Genomic DNA, 19,890 nt, shown 5'->3' with positions numbered 1-19,890 from the left:
AGGCAGTCGCTCCTTGTAGAACACTGGCGAACCTGGTAGAACACGGCTGGATCCGGTTGGACTGGAAGCCGACCCCAACATAGTTGGGAAAAGGCTAGGCCAAATGATTAATGATATTGAAAAGCAAAATAACGTGAAGGTAATAAAACAACAAAATACTGGCTATATTTTATTTGTTTTTTGGAACATTCAGATCAATAAAATTGTTGAGGAACATCAATATTCTCATAAAAGATGCAAGATTAACATAATACTGTTTTGTACTTACTATAATATTGACAACTATGTTTCTATGAATATTAAATTGAAAATACAAGTTTTTTTAATAAGTACTTGGTTATCGTGTACTTTTCGGATTTTAATAATATTGTGTATATTACAAAGATTGTGCACTGCAGTTTTAAATACATGAAACTGTATGTTCAATTTGAGATTCAGTAAGATTAGCACATTGATGCCGATATTACAATTATATTTAAAGACATTCATTTATTGAGATAATTATTTTGGCTTTGGATTTTCATATCACAAAATCATAATCTTATTATTAAATAGAACATTAACACTGGATCTGTTTTACAACGAAAAATATAGTAGCGCCATGTTTTTTGAACAAATGTATGCAGTTAGCGACATTGGCGACATCTGTATTTCGTTTTTTGACAAAGCTGTGAATTATAATTACCATCTGTAATTCTTTAGTGCAGATTATCACAACCAAACACTAACTTGTTAGAGTAATATCAATGCAACATAGACCTTATTGCATTGCGTTAAGATTCTATAACTGACAGAACCTTGTATATATTTCAACGGCCCTTCAGTTCCAGTATTTGGTCACATTTTGCGCCATCCAAAATCACAAAGAAACGTGGTACTACTATATCATTCTTGTAACTGATGCAACACTTATATTTGACAGCTACATAAACATGAAATTCTGTTTATATAGACACTTATAATGCTTAATTATATTTCAAATAAGCCTGAATTCAGGCAACTTCATGTATTATGGTGCATCCACATTGCAACTAGTTTTGGTAAAGACACGTTTTAACATTTTGTTGGCAACATCTGTGTTCAAAAAGTTATATGTTGTATGCAATTTTCGTATTTGTTTCTCCAGTAAGTTACTGCATTGAAGATGCATCATTTCACACATTATTTATACAAACATGTAGATTGAACATCAAATGTAACCAGTCTCCATAATATCACTTTTCTTAACATTCGTTTCAATTTATTCAATTTACAAACCAACATTTTTGATCCTTTATAAAAGGTAATTTTATATCCAACAATAGATTGAGACTAATAATCACAACTTTTCAAGGCGTTTAATTATTAATTCACAATAATTATGTACATCGCTCGTCCACATTTTTCGTGCTGTTTAGTTATAAAGTTGTGATTCACAATGATAAATCATCAAGTTCATTAATAAGTAACTAAAAATAAAGGCATTGACAATATAAAGACACAAGTCGTGATGGTCTTGCGTTTAATCCCAACCGAACCAATGTGACTTGTCTTCTGTCATATAAACTTTATTAAATTACTCCCAGACATAGACCGTCTTAAAGAGAAGTAAACCTGGTTCCATATATTGGAATCTCGAAACGCTCATCCGAAATGAGCTAGCGTGGTGATAAAATACTCTATAGTCTTCCCTATATGAATAGAGGCCTGTGCCCAGCAATGGGAAATTATACACTGACATTATTACAAGATTCTGACATACTACTGAATTTAATCGAATCCCTTATCACAACTTTTACTATTTCAAACCATTTTCCAACAAAAATCCAGACCTTTATCAAAATCTTTCTATTCTAAACACATATTTGACAAACACCAATGATATATTTCTTATTCGATATCTTGTCTAACACATATAATTATATTGTATCAGTATTATATGCATCTACTTAGAGAAAAACAAAGTGTTGTCAGATGACAAATTGATCAGTTTCGCTAAGGACTAGATAGCCAGTTTAAGATCTACGGACTGATGACAGAATGACTAGGCAAAAGGGGAATGACACCCAGGGGACCTAAACTATGAGAAATCTATGGTAAAGACATTCTTTTTTGACAAGTACTCTCACTTTTTCTTGTCGGTTTAATGAATTCGAGCGAATGTGTCAGCGTTGACGCTCGGAGTAGTATACCTATATCAGGCCACGGATAAAATTGGCTCTCTAACCCATACAAGTCACTCACACGTGACAAGATTTTTTAGCATATTCTTACCCAGAACTGGATTCCGCATTTTAAATACACAACAAAATCATTTACCATATAGGCACAAATTCCCGAAAAATTCCACGTTAGAAATCCACTATACAGCCTCTTGGCTCACACTGTCCAACACAATCCCCTCAATGAACCAAGTCTGGCCGTCAGACAATAGAAACTTTCACATTTTTTTGTACTCAAGGTGACACAAGGCTCAAATAGCCGACGCCTGTATTATCTGCTCAACTAACGTCTTACAATCGTCCAGATTCGTACATAGGAACGCGTAGTTGGAGATCATCAGAGTAGGCGTCGAATATCAAAGACTGTTATTATAACAGCTGAAAAGTTCTTTAAAACTTGAAATTTCTGGAAACACTTTTCTGTAACACAGCGTTTTGCCAATCCGCAGTTATTTTAACATCAATGAGTCCATATCGCATTAAACAGATGTTATTTTCTTATATTAGTTATTCAATTTACTATTAATTTTTCAAACCAACCATTTCGCTTAAACATGGGTACATACAGATGGATAAACAGACAAATTATGGTTCCACATATTTAGTTTTCAGCTATAGATCACTATAATTGTCCCAATCTTCCATACAACATTTCATTCACAATAAAGTGTTTCATTCTTTACGTGCACATTATCTTAAGTGACCGTTTAGAAGTCAACATTTTTCATAACTATATCCTTCACAACTGTACACATGGTTCAAGTTTTAAAATCACACGGAATTAGCACAATCATTTTTTTACATTCTTAGCATCCAACGGAAAACCTTTTGCTTGTCATATCCATCACTTTTCAAAAAACAATTCCTTTATAGTTCATGACACAAAATTTCAACACACCAGACATGTCGACACAAAATACAAGTGCTTTAATATAATACCTCAATACACATACACATATACAATATGATATAACAAAATATATATTATAATGCATTTATATTAAAGCATTTATTGCCTTTTCGGTGCATACATCAACAAGTTAAAAGTTAGTAAAAAATGTTAGCTTCTAGTAATCATAGTTCTGCATTTCTATACATTACATTATAAGATCCTGTCATTACACTATTTTATTTTTTAATACTGATAGACGGAAAGTTATTAAAGAGGTAATACAAAAAGGAAATTAAATATAAATGCACATTTTCACAGATTCACAGAATTGAATGATATACAGAGGTATATGTACAACAATTTACTATAAGGATTTAAGAGCAAACAGTTTTTATAACTAATAAATTATCTTAAGAATGCTTGCAAATTTTGACAATTAATTCACATTCGCAAATGGGTTGTCCATGGAAATCTTTTTCTCTTTTTTATTAAAGTCCTCACTTAGTCGGTTGCATTACTTACAAATAATAATTTTAACAGTTTGCCACAATACGTCACTATTGCACTATTTTAATATTTGTTTTATATTATTTATATGTAAAAGAAACTGAATATCACTGAGTTCATTAATGGTTCTTCATCACCAAATGTTTGAAAGATAATATGTAGGTACTCTAAAACACTATTGAATGTGGCATCTTAGGCATCCCCAAATAATTTACTCGTAAATTTAAGATGTCCCAAAGCATTGTGTATTTCACTGGGTTTAAAAATTGTATTCACTAATGAATATGTAAGTTGTTTTAATAGTTGTACCTAATATGATTGATTTAATTGTAATGTTGACAGTGAGATAGGGGAGATTTAGATGTTGATGTCACATTTCACACAATTTTTTTAATTAATAACTTCACTATATTTCAAGAAGCTCATGTCACACTTTTATGTTCCTTTAAGTGTCATTATCACTTACAAACAGACATAAACACTGACAGCTTTTATTGTAAGATTTATTTTAGAAGTTCACAAAATTTTAACTACTTGACTACATTTCAAGTCTTTTTCTTATTTAGATTTTATTCACTGTTCAACTTATTAATCACAATTTTTCTAATAAACTTCAATTGTTTTCATAATGCAGTCAGCTCAGTGCTTTTTATATATCTATTTTAGGCATCCTCAATTGTGAATTCAAGATGTCCCTGAAAACACTTTTAAAGTATATTATGATGGTAAACCTTAAATTCACTATTTCACTATCCTTCATGAAGTTCATGTCACAGTTTTATGTTCCTATAAGTGTCAATATCACTTACAAACAGACATAAACACTGAAACAGATATTTTACAATGAAAGTTTATGATTCAGTACACTTACATTGGCTAAACAACAATGATCCTTTAAGCTGGTCTTTTTTAGTAAGAAAACTGATATTTTTTATATTAAAACTTAACAAGTGTCTTTAAAATCACTATATCATGCATACAATTTCTTTGTACAGTTAAGTAGGTCACAAAACATTAATTATTTCACCATTTTTGAAAACATTCTGTTTATTTAAAACTATTGCACTAAATTTCAAGAAGTCCAAACTCTCACTTTCAAGCGTCAATACCACTTAGAAATTGCTGAAACTTTCAAGTAGCTGAATTCACTCTTTTATGTTCCTTTAAGTGTCAATATCACTTACAAACGGACACAAACCCTGACACAGCTAACTTGAAGTCAACCAGTTCACGAATTGATCAACTAAAGCGTCAGAACCACTTAAAATTCTGTTGATTTAGTTTAATAAAAATTAATTCGTTCACAGCACTTTAACTTGACTATTTTACCACATACCAATAAGTCCAAATCACATAACTTTCATTAAGTGTCAATATCACTTATAAATGTCAGAAAGTTACCCATTTTATAAGTTAACTGTTTCACTCCAACAAGTCACCATTTTTATGTTCCTTAAAGTGTCAATACCACTTACAAACAGACATAAACACTGATTCATACATTTGACTGACATCTGACAGTTTATAACTATCTAAAACTGATTTAATGTTAACTTCGAGAGATTCGAGGTCCAGTACACTTGCACTTACATGATTTAACACCTGTGTCCTATTAGCTGGTCCTTTTTAGAAAAACAATCTACATTTGCCGTATATTGTGAATATGAAAACAAGCATTTGTAGACATGTTCTAAAGATCACAAAAGTTTAAGAAAACTATTTCACTGATTTTCAAGAAGTCATTGCCACCATTTTACGTTCCTTTAAGTGTCAATACCACTTACAACAAGACATAAACACTGACATAGGATATTTGACTGTATGTTTACCAGTTCACAAGCCTTTGAAAACTATTTCACTATATTTTAAGAAGTCCAAATCCTATTTTAAACTTAATTTTGAGCGTCCATTGCACTAAATCCAACCAAATTATTCTGTCAAACACATAAAAAGTGAACTCTTCAAGATATCTTCGGCCCAGTACAGTTACATTGGCTAAACACCAATGAGCCTATATGCTGGTCCATTCATTATAGATATAGAAGTTCCGGTTACTTTTAAGTGACAGTCAAGTGTCATATAGCACTGAAATAAACCACAAAGACTGCAAAATTCTTATGTTAAGCAATATTACATTTCAAGAGGTTAAGTCCGGTATGTTCACTAAAATGGTTTGACAAATGTGTCCTAAATGCAGGTCCTTTATAATATACACAAAATATTGTAATATATTCTGAAAGAATACTATTTTACTATTGCTCGAAAAGAGCTAGTCACTATTTATGTTCCTTTAAGTGTCAATACCACTTTCAAACAGACATGACAAGACTAGCTCATAGAGATTAAAATTTACGCCTCACAATATTTCAGGACGTCCAAATCACTCAAATCCTTTATCAAAGCGTGCATACCACTTATGAATGTCAAAGATATATTTTACCATTTCACTACATTTGAACAAAGCACAAGTCACTTTTATGTTCCTTTAAGTGTCAATATCACTTACACACAGACATAAACACTGACAAAGCTTTTTCAACGAAAGTCAACCAGTTGACAGGACATTTTTTGACCATCACATTTTTCTTTTCATCATCAATCCCGCTTATATCAGAATCACTTTAATTATGCTGAAAGTTCACCCGTTAATAAAGAGTTATGAAATGAAATGACATTTCAAAAGTTGCAAGGTGACATTATCTGTATGTTAATGTGTTAAAAATTTTTTAACTTAACTATTTCACTACATTTTAAGAAGTTTATATCACACTTTTATGTTCCTTTAAGTGTCAATACCACTTACAAACAGACATAAACACTGACACAGGTACTTTCGACTGTATGTTTAAAAGTTTACAAAAGTTTAACTTAACTATTTCACTACATTTCGAGAATTTCAAGTCACAGATTTATGTTCAGTGTCTATATCACTTACAAATGGACATAATCACTGATATACATATGACCTGAAGGTTTAACAGTTTTAAAGGTTTATTTGTTGATACAACACAATCTAAACAATGTCTGCATAATATTAACACTAAATTTCAAGAGGTCCATTGTCAGATACACTTACATTGGCTACACAAATTTGATCCTACATGCTGGTCTGTCCATTTTCTATATTAATAGCAATTCTTATGTTATTTAATGCCTACATTTCTAGAGATCCGAAGTCAAGTACACTTGCACTATAATGGTTCAACACTAGTGTCAAAACTGGTCCTGTATAATAAGACATCCAATTTTGATGGTGTGATGGTTAAGGAGGTATTATGTATAAATGTCTTAGAAATCACAAATTTTATAGTTTTTTCTTAATTTTGATGTGTTACAGTTCTTAACAATTTTAAATCATTATTTCACTAAACTTCAAGAAGTTCATGCCACATTTTATGTTCTTTGAGTGTCCGTACCACTTACAATCAGACATAAACACTGTTCACAAAAGTTTAACTCAACTATTTTTCTATATATTCGAGTTTGAATCACTTTTCAACACACATTTAAGTGTCAATATCACTGACTCAACGCATTTTTAGTTTTTGGTCTGAATGTTTACCAGTTCACAAATAAAGAAACTCGTATGTTTTACCATGTTTCAAGAATTTCAAGTCACAGTTTTATGTTCCTTCAAGTGTCAATACCACTTACAAACAGACATAAACACTGACACAGATATTTTTGACAGAATGTCAACCAGTTAAAATTCAAATTAACTATTATAATAAAAACTTATAAATAATGATAATCAATATAAATAAAAACTTATAAATAATGCCACAGATGTTCTTTCAAATAAAATCCAGCGAGTCCATAGTATTTTTTAACTGAACTGTTTCACTATTTTAGGCTAGATTCAAGTCACTTTTATGTTCCTTTAAGTGTCAAAACCACTTACAACAAGACATAAACACTGACACGGATGTTTTTGACTGAATTTTCACCAGTTCACTAAAGTTTAAGTTAAGTTTTCACTACATTTCCAGAATTTCAAGTCACAGTTTTATGTTCCTTCAAGTGTCTATATCACTTACAAATGGACATAATCACTGATATACATATGACCTGAGTGTTTAACATTTCTTTAGTTTTAACTGTCTTTACCACACAATTCGAAGGTCTGCATAATATTAACACTATATATCAAGAGGTCCATTGTCTGATACACTTACATTGGCTAAACAATATTGATCCTATATGAAGGTCCATTAATTGTATTTCAAGAAGTCCTATTTAATGCATTTGAGTGAAAAGAAGTGCTGTTACGAGTTGCTAAATGCTCATACTAACAAATTTTATATTTCAAGAAGTCCAAGATACACACTTGCACTGAAAAACCAAAATGGCATGATACCAGTGTCCTTAGTCCTTTTTAAAGACTTGCAATATTCTCATCACTAATATAGTCATAAATAGTAGTTACAATATACAGTTTATCGCAGACTGTATCACTTGTATACCAATTTGACACTTATTTATACAAATTTCAAGAAGTCTTTAGTCTTTTAACACATTTTTTGAGGTCCCCAAAAGCACTTCATAATTTATCTTTGACCACAAAATGATTAATATGGTTCCAAAGAGTTAAATCACTTGTCAAATCTTGCTGAAGAGTAAACACACACTATAAACAATCCGAATACTTTTCAGACCATCCAAATTTGTTTTTGCACACCTTTCAAGCTTCACCAAACAGTTTTTATACTTTTTAAACTTGCATGAAATTTTTATTCACTTTTCAGACTGGCCTAGAGTGTTTATACACTTTCAAATTTGTTCCAAAGTGTTTATAACACTTACAAATTGGGTTCAAAACTTTTAAAATACACTTTCAGTACCATCGAAAAGAGTTTTTACACTTCTACAAAGATCCCACACACTTTTCTTTACACTGCCAATTCAAATCTACTGAAGAGTTAAGTTCACACTTTTAACAATCTCCAAGGAGTTTTTACACATTCCTAGGGGGTTCCGACACTTATTTCAGCACTATTTACACCACCACATCGATCTGACTGTCATAGCCGTCCAGGTCGTCGTCATAGCAACCGTGCGCCATGCCCAAGCTGGCCATGTGTCAGTCGAATGCAGTTTCCATGACAGGTTCCGGCTCCTGGTCTCCGGAGTGAACCTCATCCATGTGAGACTCGTCAGATGTTGAGTGAGAGTCTGTATCGCTGTCCGTGTCGTCTTTCTGTGGATTTTTAAGAGTGTTTTATTTAGTTTTAAGGCTAGATGATACTATATGATTGTTTATGAGTATATTGAACTTTGGTTCAATTTAAAACATAGTCACTATTGTAAAGGTATTTGTAAATTCACGATATTTAAATTTAAGGAAGATATAAATATGCTCAGTCCGAAAAGGAACTATACTAAACAAGTAGAGCATTCAGCATTAATAGTAATGCCTTGAGGTTTAGCGTAATGATGTTTTGCTTAACCTGGTAAAGTGATTACTCACATAATAACTTATTATATGGACTCATTTAAGATATATACAATAAAAGACACCACAAGCCATGCAGACAGAACATAAACATAACATTACATATTTTAAGAAGTTCACAGCTAATTTAGAGAATAAACAACCAATTTTTGTAGCACATAGTTTAAAAGTATCAATATACTGAGGAATAGAACATTGAATTAGAGAATAACATTGTTAACAACAACAAAGTGACATTGACCATCTAAATAACAATAATAATACGACATATATTATACTTAAATTATAAATTACAATGAATGTTACTAACATTGAAATACTTAACGTAAGTTAGCAAAATAAGACATTATTAAAAGCATTAAATTCAAAATTGATTTACGAACTAACATTGCCATGCTGTCGATTATTTAAAACACTTATGAGTAAAATACCGTACCATGGAATAGCTCTATATACCCTTAGAAATTGATGCAACTAAAATCTGATTGAAAGCCCCTTTAGTCATGACATTTTTACTATTTTTTACGTAAAATAGAAAACGTTGAAACATGTGTGACATAGAATACCTCTATAAGTATACCCATGATTGATGCAACTAAAATCTCTGTAAAAGTCCCTTTAGTCAAGAGACATTTTTACTACTGTTTAGTGTTTAGTCAATAGAAATAGAAAACGTTGAAATATGTGTGAATTTGACCTGTCACCTCTATACATTCGGGTATTGGACAACATTCACGCAACGCCATCTAGTCTCAAATTAAGCAGAGCTTGTGTTATGAGTACTAGACAACTGATAAACATACTTATATAGTTCTAAATACATACATATTATAGATAAATTACACCCAGACACAGAACAAATGATCGTGCTCATCACACAAACATTTGTCCTGGGTGGGAATCGAACCCACGACCTCCGGCATTGCAGTCAGGGTCACTAACCACTAGACCAACAGGTGAACGAAGTACAACAATCCTGCGCGGGAGAACGAGTGTAGACAACTAAAATATTGATTTGGCTTAATGGTTTTGGATTGCCATTATTTTACAAGGTCACCATTGGTCCGGATTTGTCTTAGTTTAGTGGGTATTTGGGCGGGCGTCGTTTGTAGTGCGAGTTCAAATAAAAACTTACACCGATCAACCGACTAGCACTGTTGTCATGCCCGTGTTCTGGGCTCTAAAGGGTTCAGGGATTTCACGCGTTTTGAGGTTGCCAAACTTTACAAATGGTTACCCTATGCTTGTACCTGGCTTGTACAATCTTTTACTACGACGATATTTGGCTTTAGTGTCCTGTTACGGTAAAGCCCTGTGCTACCCACGTTTTTGGTCAGCCTTTTTTTTGCGAAAAGCATGCACCAGATAAATTTTCTGTAAGTATTTACGTGTGGTAGGCACACTAATCGCGTGGAGGATAAAGTTGTAGTGGTTCGGAGATATGGGCTGCCTCTTGCTAACGGGCTTGTATTTATAATCAGCAATGTAGTCACATTTATAAAATTAATATTAGACCTTACCTTGCCCTTCGAAAACGTGATGTTCTTAGTTTCGCAGCATGGACAAAATATTACATTATAAATAGATCAATGCCTGCTTAATTTTAGGAAGAAATAATTTCCAAACTTTTTAGAAATAGTTACTACTTATGCGTAAGTTTATGTATTATAATCGTAATCTACATACTTGTAAGCCGGTTGTTGCTTGGATATTAAAATCGCAAAGGATTTGATTCATAAGTGGCTTTTAAAATGAATTTATCAACTCTTTTAAAGGGAAGCCTGTGTCCAGCTGTGGACCTCGATATGTTATCCTATATATCCTATACAGTTTAGATCTATGATTGTTAGGTTGGCAAACGCCGCCTACGAGTACTCTCTGACACCAGATTGTACGTCAACCGTTAAACAGTTAACATTATTTAGGTGATTAGTAAGTGGTAGTTAGTGTACCTTGAGCGTGAAGACAGTCATGAGCGGCGGGTCGGTGTGGTAGCGGCAGGCGGCGGACGGCAGCGGCAGGCGCGGCTGCGGCTCGCGACACGACCACGGGCCGCGGGAGTCGCCACACGCCGCGAACAACACCTGCGGGAGGGAGGCCACATTACAACATGGTGCTAGGAGGAGCTCGTGGCTAAGCTATAACCGCATAAGTGTAGTTGATCACAGGTTAGGCTACGCTTGACGCGGTTGGTCCGTAGATGGGTGATAGTTTTTGTCATAACGAGTTCCTCCGTGTTTCGGAAGGCACTTAAAATTGTGGGTGCCGGCTGCTTTTTTTTTACATCTTTGACGGTTGTTAGAGGTAGTCAGAAGTTTGAAAGTCTGACAACCAGTCTAACCAAGGGGTATCGTGTTGCCCAGGTAACTGGGTTGAGGAGGTCAGATAGGAAGTCGCTCCTTGTAGAACACTGGCGAACCTGGTAGAACACGGCTGGATCCGGTTAGACTGGAAGCCGACCCCAACACAGTTGGGAAAAGGTTAGGCCAGTGGATCTGTGATAGGCGCGTCTATGTTTAAGCACATTAGGCGCCACTACAAGTATGGACAGGCACCTGTTGCGGGTCGTGCAGGATGTGCCGCTGGCAGTGCCTGGCGGCGGGCAGCACGAGCAGCGCGCAGCGCACGCCGCCCTCCGCGAAGCTGCAGCGCCCGGGGGGGGCGCGCGCCGCCCGCCCGCCCGACAGCTGGGGGAGGGGGGGACACGATTAGATATCATCGTCAAAAATTATTTTCCCAGATAAAATCACTATAATATTATAGTTTACAAAGTATGTAAGTGTGTTTATAAGGGTGCATATTTATCATCTTTTCCTTTTTTCATCAAAATTTTTGAAAGAGGTGGCTGACACATCGGTTTAACACAGGCGCTGTCTTAATGAGCGAGAGAATCGCGGCGATATTATCTTCGTACGACGTATTTCTAGGGCCGTCGCAACCGATGCGACGTAACAACGAGCGCGCTAAACATCATTACATCGTCGATAACTCCGTCACGACTAGCAGCGAGCGCGGTGGGTGCTTGTGCCGCTCTCGAAAAGAGAGCGCGGCAGGCTCGCTATCGAACGCAGTGTCATTTCAGCTTCGTTAAACTGGGACATTTCGACAAGCTTTTTAAACACGTCGTCAAGAAACGGTGGGATACCGACGATAATTACCGCGTTCGTTTGTGAAGATTCTCTGACGATATGAGGGTGAACTAAGCCCGATTCTCTCGCTCATTGAGACAGCGACTAAGGCTACATTACATTGCAGCTGTACCCGACATCCAGGCTTACAAAACGCGCGAGCGACAGAAGCCCAAAAAAACTCAATTTTATAAACCCTAATCATATGCTCTTAAGATAAAATCTATCCTTTCAATACATACCAGCGCCCTCTTGTGGTGTACTTTCCTCGCCAACACAGCTTCAACACCGAACTTCTTGTGATAACTCGCGTACGCTCTCAGCTTGCGTAACTGTCGCCGCTCACGCAGAGTGAGGGGACCACTGTGGGCTTGGGTGTTGATGCTGCCTGGAAGTGAAACATGGGTTTAATATTTATAAATTGATATTGGACTGATTAGATTAGACTGAAAGCTAGTGGCAGTAGAACTAATAATATTTGGATGTTTTATCTTTGGTATTAATATTTAGTCTAACAAAGACATACAACCAACTTCATGAAGAAACTACTAGACCAAATGACAGATATTTAATGTTAAATTTTGTTTTGATGTTTCCACAATTTTGATGGATTAAGGTGTTATAAGTACTCAATAAATAGTGGAACTGAGATGGTCATCTGAAGGGGTTGGCAATCCCTACCTTGAAACTTGTTCTGCTTTGAGATTTTGTAAGAAAATATACTAAAAATCTACCTAGATATGATTAAAAATCTAGCCAATATAAAGAAATGCAGACAATCATGGATTCTAAGTATTTATTTCACCTTACAGATGTTTACACTAAATTTAGACTCTTTGAGAGGGTGGTGAGCCACTAGTCTTAGATCTCATCCGCCATTTATCTGATTCAATTTTAAAAGGTGTTAGAGAATCCGAACTCCAATTTCGATTCCAAAAACTACTCACAGTACTGCTCCTTCTCCGCTTTCAAGTCTCTATTATGCTTAAGCTTGGCTGTCTGCAGTAACACTCGAAAGCGGTCCATCTGCCGAAGGTAAGCAGATTGCAGCAACCGGAGACAGGTCTTGGCCTCCGTAACAGCTTCTTCAGCCGTATATACTCCCGCTTTCCTGAAAATTTAATTAGTATTGAATTTATGATATAGAATCTGGAGAAAATATAGAGTAGGATGACTGTTAAGCTGGTAAAGATATAGCAGGTGGAGACAAGTCTAGTAGTACAATGCGAAACAATTAAAATGACTACATATAATTATCGTCGTACCACAGCGGCAGCTCCTCGCAGGGCGCGTCCTCCGCGTCGGACAGGTCCTCGTGTTCAGCGGCGCGGCAGTCCCCGCCGGGGCCCAGCGTCACGCTCTCGCCGTCGCTGTCGCTGCAGCTCGCGTACTCCATCATGGACGTGTAGTAAGCCGAGTTCACTTCCGTCGCGTCGATTTGTTCTGTTCGAAGTAGGACACATCGTTAGTTTTTTAGATAAGGATCGAAACCGCGGCACCTCACGTGCGTTGCCTTTGGCGTGGTGACCTATATCCACTCGACTATCCGTATCCTACATTGATTCCAATATATTACTGAAGCTACAGTTCTTATACAGCAGGAATGGATGAAATATAATGCGAATTAAGTAAGCGACTCCTGAATTAAGTATTTTAATCCTTATGTCGCTACACATAACATTCACATCCTGACTCAGGGACAAGCATTCGTCGATCACAAAAATACTTGTCCTACGCGGGATCGAACCCGAGTCACGTCGTGCACAGTAGGTTTGGCGTGGTGACACCAACCACTCGGCTGGCCGTGCAGTTATATACCGGCGATTAGACACCAGACCTGTGTAGCTTTACAATGTATTAAATACTCATTCGATATTCTTACCATCGCCATAAGGCCCATAGAGACGGTGCAAGAAATATCGTACATGGTGTTACACATTGCTGGCGATTGCATGTCACCTTAGATACCCGAGCTTCGCGGCATCACAATGTATTACAACTAGCACGATATTTCTCGCATTATCTGAATGGACAATGAGGCATTAATCTAAAGATATGGAGGTACTCACTGAATGGATCAACTGCCTCCGGTGTGACCGGTTCCTGTTCAGCTGGGTCGCTGACGACGGAAACTGAGGAGGCGCATGATGTCGTACGAGGACGCTCCGGCCTGCAGAAATGTACGAAATTGTAACTACGATTGGATTGACGATGCTCGTAGGTGTGAGTGTTCGTGTTTCAAAAGATAATTTTGTACGGGAAATGCTCACATGTATGGCCCATATAGTGATTGATAAAAAAATAAAATTAAATAAGATTTAAATAACTAAGCCTATGACAGTCGAGTTGTAATTTTTATATCTCACTGTATTTGTATTTCAGTGGCAGGTATATTTGATTTTGTAATTTAAAATATTTGCTTTTAATTTTTTTTTGTAGTGTTTTAGCAAAAGTTGGTATGTTTTTGTCAAAAAATCTTTGTCTTTTTTTTCATTTCATTCCCCTGCCCTTATCCCAATTTCAGCACGTTTTTATACACTCACTTTCCTTTTTTGTCATTCAAACAAGTTCGAAGTTGTGTTGCAAAATCCAAGCTTCCGGTTGGTAGCTTGTCTTCTTCCATACCTTTCTATCTGACGTCATCTCACAATTTTACTAAATTTTTCTTAATCACCTAAACAAATGTATAATAATACATACTTGACATAGTGCTGCAGTTCGTTGAGCAGCGTCTCGGTGGTCCTGACGGGCGGCGGCGGCGCGGCGGCGCGCTGGCGGGCGTGCTGCGCCGCGCGCGCGTGCTCGAAACACAACCTGGGACGTCAACACACACGTTGGTATATAACACACGGACTAGACGCACAATGGGCCGACTTGGAGCCTACGTGCGGAAAAGGGAGCCCGTCATCAGTAACACGATGATTAATAGAGAGGGGAGCGAATAGCTCAGCACTCTTCAAGAAAGACTGTTGCAGTAGTGAAACAATTTACGCCTAGTCTTGATGTTTCATAGTTCCCTTAATATCAGGTTTGAATTTAGGTAACGATAAAGATACATTTATTTGCATAAACATGTGTTTAAATACAATGTGGATTGTATGCAAGTTACAAATATATTGGTTCTGACATGTTTTCCGGATCCAAGGCAAAACCAAAAGGTTCTTTTTTCGTTTCTACACCATCAACCCTTCAGAGTGAACGGAAAGTATTATAAAACCACAGATATATCTTCAGAGATGTTATATGCAACAAATTATGTGCAGTAATTACCTTAACTACAATTCTTTGGGCCCTTAGTAGTATCAATGAAGATACTATCATCTCATTGGTATTATTGAAATAAATAAATAAATGCGGACAACATCACATACATTGTTCTGAACCCAAAGTAAGTTGCTGAAGCACTTGTGTTATGGAATTCAGATACAACGAAGGTACCACAAACACCCAGACCCGAGACAATGTAGAAATGTGAATTTTTACATTGACCCGACCGGGGATCGAACCCGGGACCTCAGAGCTAGCGACACCTTGAAACCGGTGCGTACGCCACTCGACCACGGAGGTCGTCAAAGAATTATTGAAGTACATATATTATATTTACCCCAAATCGCGATGATCTCTGTTATCATCGGGCGCTGGCATTGGACATCTTTCTCCATTGCTATAAGAGTGAGCACACTGGCGGTAGGGTGCAGTCGGGTCCTTGGTGATGTGCCGGTAACAGTACTGTCTGCCAGACACCACTGGGAGCGAACACTCGTAGCTCTTGTATGCACAGGCCCGGGAACGAGAGACTATCTCTTTTTGGAGCTGGGAAAGAAGATTATAATGTTATTATCTATACTCTATACTAATATATAAAGGATAAGAGTTTGTTTGTTTGAACAAGCTAATCTCAGGAACTACTGGTCCAAATTGAAAAATTCTTTTTGTGTTGAATAGACCATTAATCGAGGAAGGCTTTAGGCTTATAAACCATCACGCTGCGACTAATAGGAGCGCAGATACAATGGAGAATGTGAAAAAAACAGGGCAGGTATAAATCATAACTTATATCTTCTACCCACGGAGACGAAGTCGCGGGCAACAGCTAATTTTACTCATATATTCAATGGCTGAAGTATTTCTTTAGTTGATTCTGGCGCTGGCGCGCTATGGGCCGACTTGGAGCCTACGTGCGGAAAAGCGAACCCATCACCAGTAACAAGCTTCGCTTAGTTTGAGAGAACATGGCTCTGTGGAATATTGTGTCTGTTCCCTCTTACACTCTTGACATAAAGATGTGTCTAGTAAAATGTGGACCCCTTTTAGACATTTCATTTCAAACAATTCAGTATGGGGCAGAACAAGAACACTCACTGTCAATACAATGAATTTAAAATTATTGTGTTGGCAAACTGCTTAGGAGAATATGAATAGAACCAAATTTAATCCAATTTCCATTAATTCATTATCAATTATAAATAATGGACTTGGTTGGTTTTAGGTTGAATTCTAAATTCTATTGGTCAAAGAGAGTTTTGTAAGACTCATTTGTTACTGTTAATTCATTTGCATGATAACATAGCATATTATATTATAAAGTTAATAATTTCCAGAAACCATGACTTTTAACTAGCCGCTTATGCCCTGTAGTAGGACATTGTGAATACCTCACATTCACTACAGGGTATTTTGATGGGGTAAAAGTAGGCATGTATGCACAAGGGTGCCAGTTCAATCACCAATACAGGCAAATAAAAACCAATGTTGCTTTATTAAAGTTTGATGTACCTTCTTAACTTAACATGACAAAAAGATAGCATCCAAAATCGCCCACAGCGATGTAGCATTGTGATCAATACACATTTTCTTAAAATAGTAATATTTCGCTAAATCTGGGTCATGAACCGCCCAAACCACATCCAATAGGATAGTCAAATAATACTGGCATAATTAAAAATGACAACAAAAAAAGAACAGGCGAAAATCAAATATATACGCACTTTGCTTGTAAATAAAAATAAATACCTGGGCTCTAAGCTTGTCCTCTTCTTGTTTCTTTACCGCGTCAGGATCTGGTGGTCTGATGGACTTGACGTTCGTGATCCGAAGGCCTGATGATATACGGCCTCCGCGACTCAACATCCTGACCTTCGGCAGGTGGATAACATTGCGCGGCGGTTGTGACATGGCGGATGATGATGGATTGACTATAAACAAAATAAAACATGAAAATATTTATTGTATTTTGTAGATGTATGATTATGTTTCGTTAATTAATGAGTCTAATTATTTTTGTTCAATGGCATGTTTTTAACGCACTCCGAATTAGAATAATGGCGCAATGCACTTTGTTTACATTTGAATTTAGAATGAAAGCACTGTTGAATGTTACGTTTAATTTAATTCTAGTTTAAAAAGAAATTTATGCGCGAAATTAATAGTCACCTCATACAGGAAGATGGATGAAATGATGGATGGAAAATCAATACTTCTAAATGATCAATACACGGAACTCACGTTCAGTAATCCTTATGTTATGAGCATGCAGCTGATTGGAATTTTCACTTCTAAACGAAAACATGTTTACTAAGATCAGTTATAAACTAAATATCAATATAAAATTAATACATAACAAATCAACAACAATAAATATAAACGAATCACTGTACTATTACGTAAGTAGGTCAGAAAGAAAGGTTTTTTCGTTTAGTCGCAATCGCAATCGAGCCATTCCACGTAGCCGCGAAAATTCTACTTCATCTACGCAACAGCACATTGTCAATAACATTTCTTATTATTTTAAAGCTTACATTTAGAGAATATTAATGACACTATAATCCTTAGAAAAATAATTCTTTAATTATGGGGTGATTAGCACTGATGTCAGTCATAAACTAATGTTTTTCCACCAAAGAAATAGTAAAGTGTATTGTAAACAGTGGTGGGTCGGCCATTTGCACGGTGTGACAGAGTATTTAGGTCCGTAATTTTAAAGTTGTATAATATCGTTAAAAAGTTAAGGAATTACTACAAAAATATGCACGAATGAAGGAGAAATGTCTACACTACAGATTGAAACATAGTGATAAAGTGAAACATACCTGTGATTGTTGCAGATCAACAATCTGCCGCCGGAGACCTCACTACGTTAACCACCAAGTTTTACAATGGCGTCCGATTGAGAATACCTATCAAGAATTTAAGTTGGGACAAAATTTTCACAAACGTTATTTATTTTATTAGTAGTTTTCAAAAAACTTATATAATTTTTAGTTTGTATTTAGTGATAAATATCAGTGGTGTACATTCAAAATGTTAAATTATTAGTTTTAAATCTCTCAAATGTTAACGTGGTCTACGTCCGGTCGCCGCTGTCATAGCGCTATCCCTTTCCCACTCACGCACTTAGACGGAGCTCTGCTCTCCGTCGTGCTTTCTCGCGCGCAGTCGGAACATCCGTTCAATGGCTGGAGGGCAAGAAAAATGGTATTTTACAAAAGAACAATTAGTGAATTCTCCAAGCAGAAAATGCGGTTTAGATGCAGATAAAGAATTAGCATATCGGCAGCAGGCCGCAAATTTAATACAGGATATGGGACAGAGGCTTCAAGTGTATCCTTTTTCAAAATGTGGTGTTTTCAGTTCAATGTTTTTGTCGAGTCATGTGCTTAGAGTGCGTAAAACACGCTAACGAAATGTGTTTTTATTTATGTAATTATCGTTAGCATGCGTTAAAATGCATAAAGAAGTATATAAAGTGTGTTGTGACGGTGAAATATAGTGAAATGATGACGAAACCTCGACAGTGGCCCGCGGCGTCATTGCGGCCACTTTCGCTCGGTAATGTGGGATTTCCCGCCTGACAGTGAGTAACGGCCCGTTTTCTAGAGGTAAGACAGTTATAATATGTATGAAAGGACCTGAAATGTGTAAAATGTTTGTATTTAGGTTAGGGTCACGCATGATAGCGTGGTTTTTTCTCGAGGTCACTGATCTTACAGCTGTGAATCGACGGGACGCTTGCGCGTGTGACGTAGGGCATGAGAGCGAGTGATCGACCTGCATGCCCGAGCTAAATTTACTCGATACAAACGATTTTTCATTGAACACGCGCGACGCGCGCATTTCTACGTAAATTGTTCGTGATCTTCACCTTATCATGTTTTCCTGGTACTGGCACGTTATAAACATAGATAACAAACGTAACTTCTTTTGCTTTTGTTCATATAAATGACGTAAAAACTATCTTTGATCACCTAATAGTATTGAAAATTAAACACAGCTCTCCGTTGAATCAAAAATCCTGACCATAAGGAAAACTTACGTTTATTAATACACAATGAGTTATTTCTTGTCTAAAATGCAGCAAAACAAGTTTGTTTTTTCCCTGTAAATTCAAAAGAGTATCTGGCATGTGTTATCTAAGGTAGAATTCTAAAAACAGAACAACAATAATACTCCTCATATCTCTAGTTTAGATCCTTACAAAATAGTTTGAATAACAATGTCACATTGCAATCTATGGTTATCTCAGAGTCAAAGATGTTATCGCACTAACTAACATGAATTTATGGTTCAAAATATGCCCATGCCATGCTCGTAATGAAAGTATGTTCGAATAATGATATTGCTCTCATTCTGTCTCTTAAATCTTGCAACAAGTGATCATTTTCTTCAAAAAATTATTGCTTAACCATAACCATAACCATCACCCTTACTTAC

The 19,890-nt window shown here is 36.2% G+C and overlaps 2 protein-coding genes across 4 annotated transcripts in view; one reads left to right on the top strand and one right to left on the bottom strand.

The window, feature by feature from the left end:
• Window positions 1-156: 156 nt before the first annotated feature.
• On the bottom strand, window positions 157-18,352 carry LOC113504278 (KAT8 regulatory NSL complex subunit 2). Of its 3 annotated transcripts, none has more exons than XM_026886512.1 (11): window positions 18,270-18,352; window positions 17,194-17,375; window positions 15,785-15,993; window positions 14,881-14,994; window positions 14,250-14,350; window positions 13,446-13,623; window positions 13,128-13,291; window positions 12,423-12,568; window positions 11,608-11,739; window positions 11,005-11,136; window positions 157-8,797 (listed from the first exon to the last, which is right to left on the bottom strand). In XM_026886512.1, exons 2-11 carry the CDS (start codon window positions 17,353-17,355, stop codon window positions 8,681-8,683), a joined length of 1,455 nt encoding a protein of 484 aa, XP_026742313.1. In that variant the 5' UTR covers window positions 17,356-17,375; window positions 18,270-18,352; the 3' UTR covers window positions 157-8,680. The 3 variants fall into 3 exon arrangements, with proteins under 3 accessions (XP_026742313.1, XP_026742312.1, XP_026742314.1); XM_026886511.1 differs by lacking the exon at window positions 18,270-18,352 and adding an exon at window positions 17,686-17,914; XM_026886513.1 differs by lacking the exon at window positions 18,270-18,352 and adding an exon at window positions 17,614-17,703.
• The window catches only part of LOC113504303 (cyclin-T-like), a 31,192-nt gene continuing 29,428 nt past the window's right edge, over window positions 18,127-19,890 (top strand). Inside the window, exon 1 of the mRNA XM_026886560.1 lies at window positions 18,127-18,780. Coding sequence (XP_026742361.1) covers window positions 18,632-18,780 — 149 coding nt within the window. The 5' untranslated portion in view covers window positions 18,127-18,631. The remainder of the gene's footprint in view (window positions 18,781-19,890) is intronic.

The sequence above is a fragment of the Trichoplusia ni genome, chromosome 21 (genome assembly GCF_003590095.1).
Source record: "Trichoplusia ni isolate ovarian cell line Hi5 chromosome 21, tn1, whole genome shotgun sequence".
NCBI classification, from domain to species: Eukaryota; Metazoa; Arthropoda; class Insecta; order Lepidoptera; family Noctuidae; genus Trichoplusia; species Trichoplusia ni.
Note: the sequence above shows the minus strand (reverse complement) of the source record. Positions and strands in the feature narration are given on the sequence as shown.

What these genes read in the sequence shown, in the direction of transcription:
- LOC113504278 (XM_026886511.1), bottom strand. Translation starts at nt 17,749, where the DNA reads ATGTTTTCGTTTAGAAGTGAAAATTCCAATCAGCTGCATGCTCATAAC. An exon ending in TAACATAAGGATTACTGAAC is followed by an intron (nt 17,376 to 17,685) that starts GTGAGTTCCGTG and finishes TTTTGTTTATAG; the next exon opens with TCAATCCATCATCATCCGCC. An exon ending in AGAGATCATCGCGATTTGGG is followed by an intron (nt 14,995 to 15,784) that starts GTAAATATAATA and finishes TTGACGTCCCAG; the next exon opens with GTTGTGTTTCGAGCACGCGC.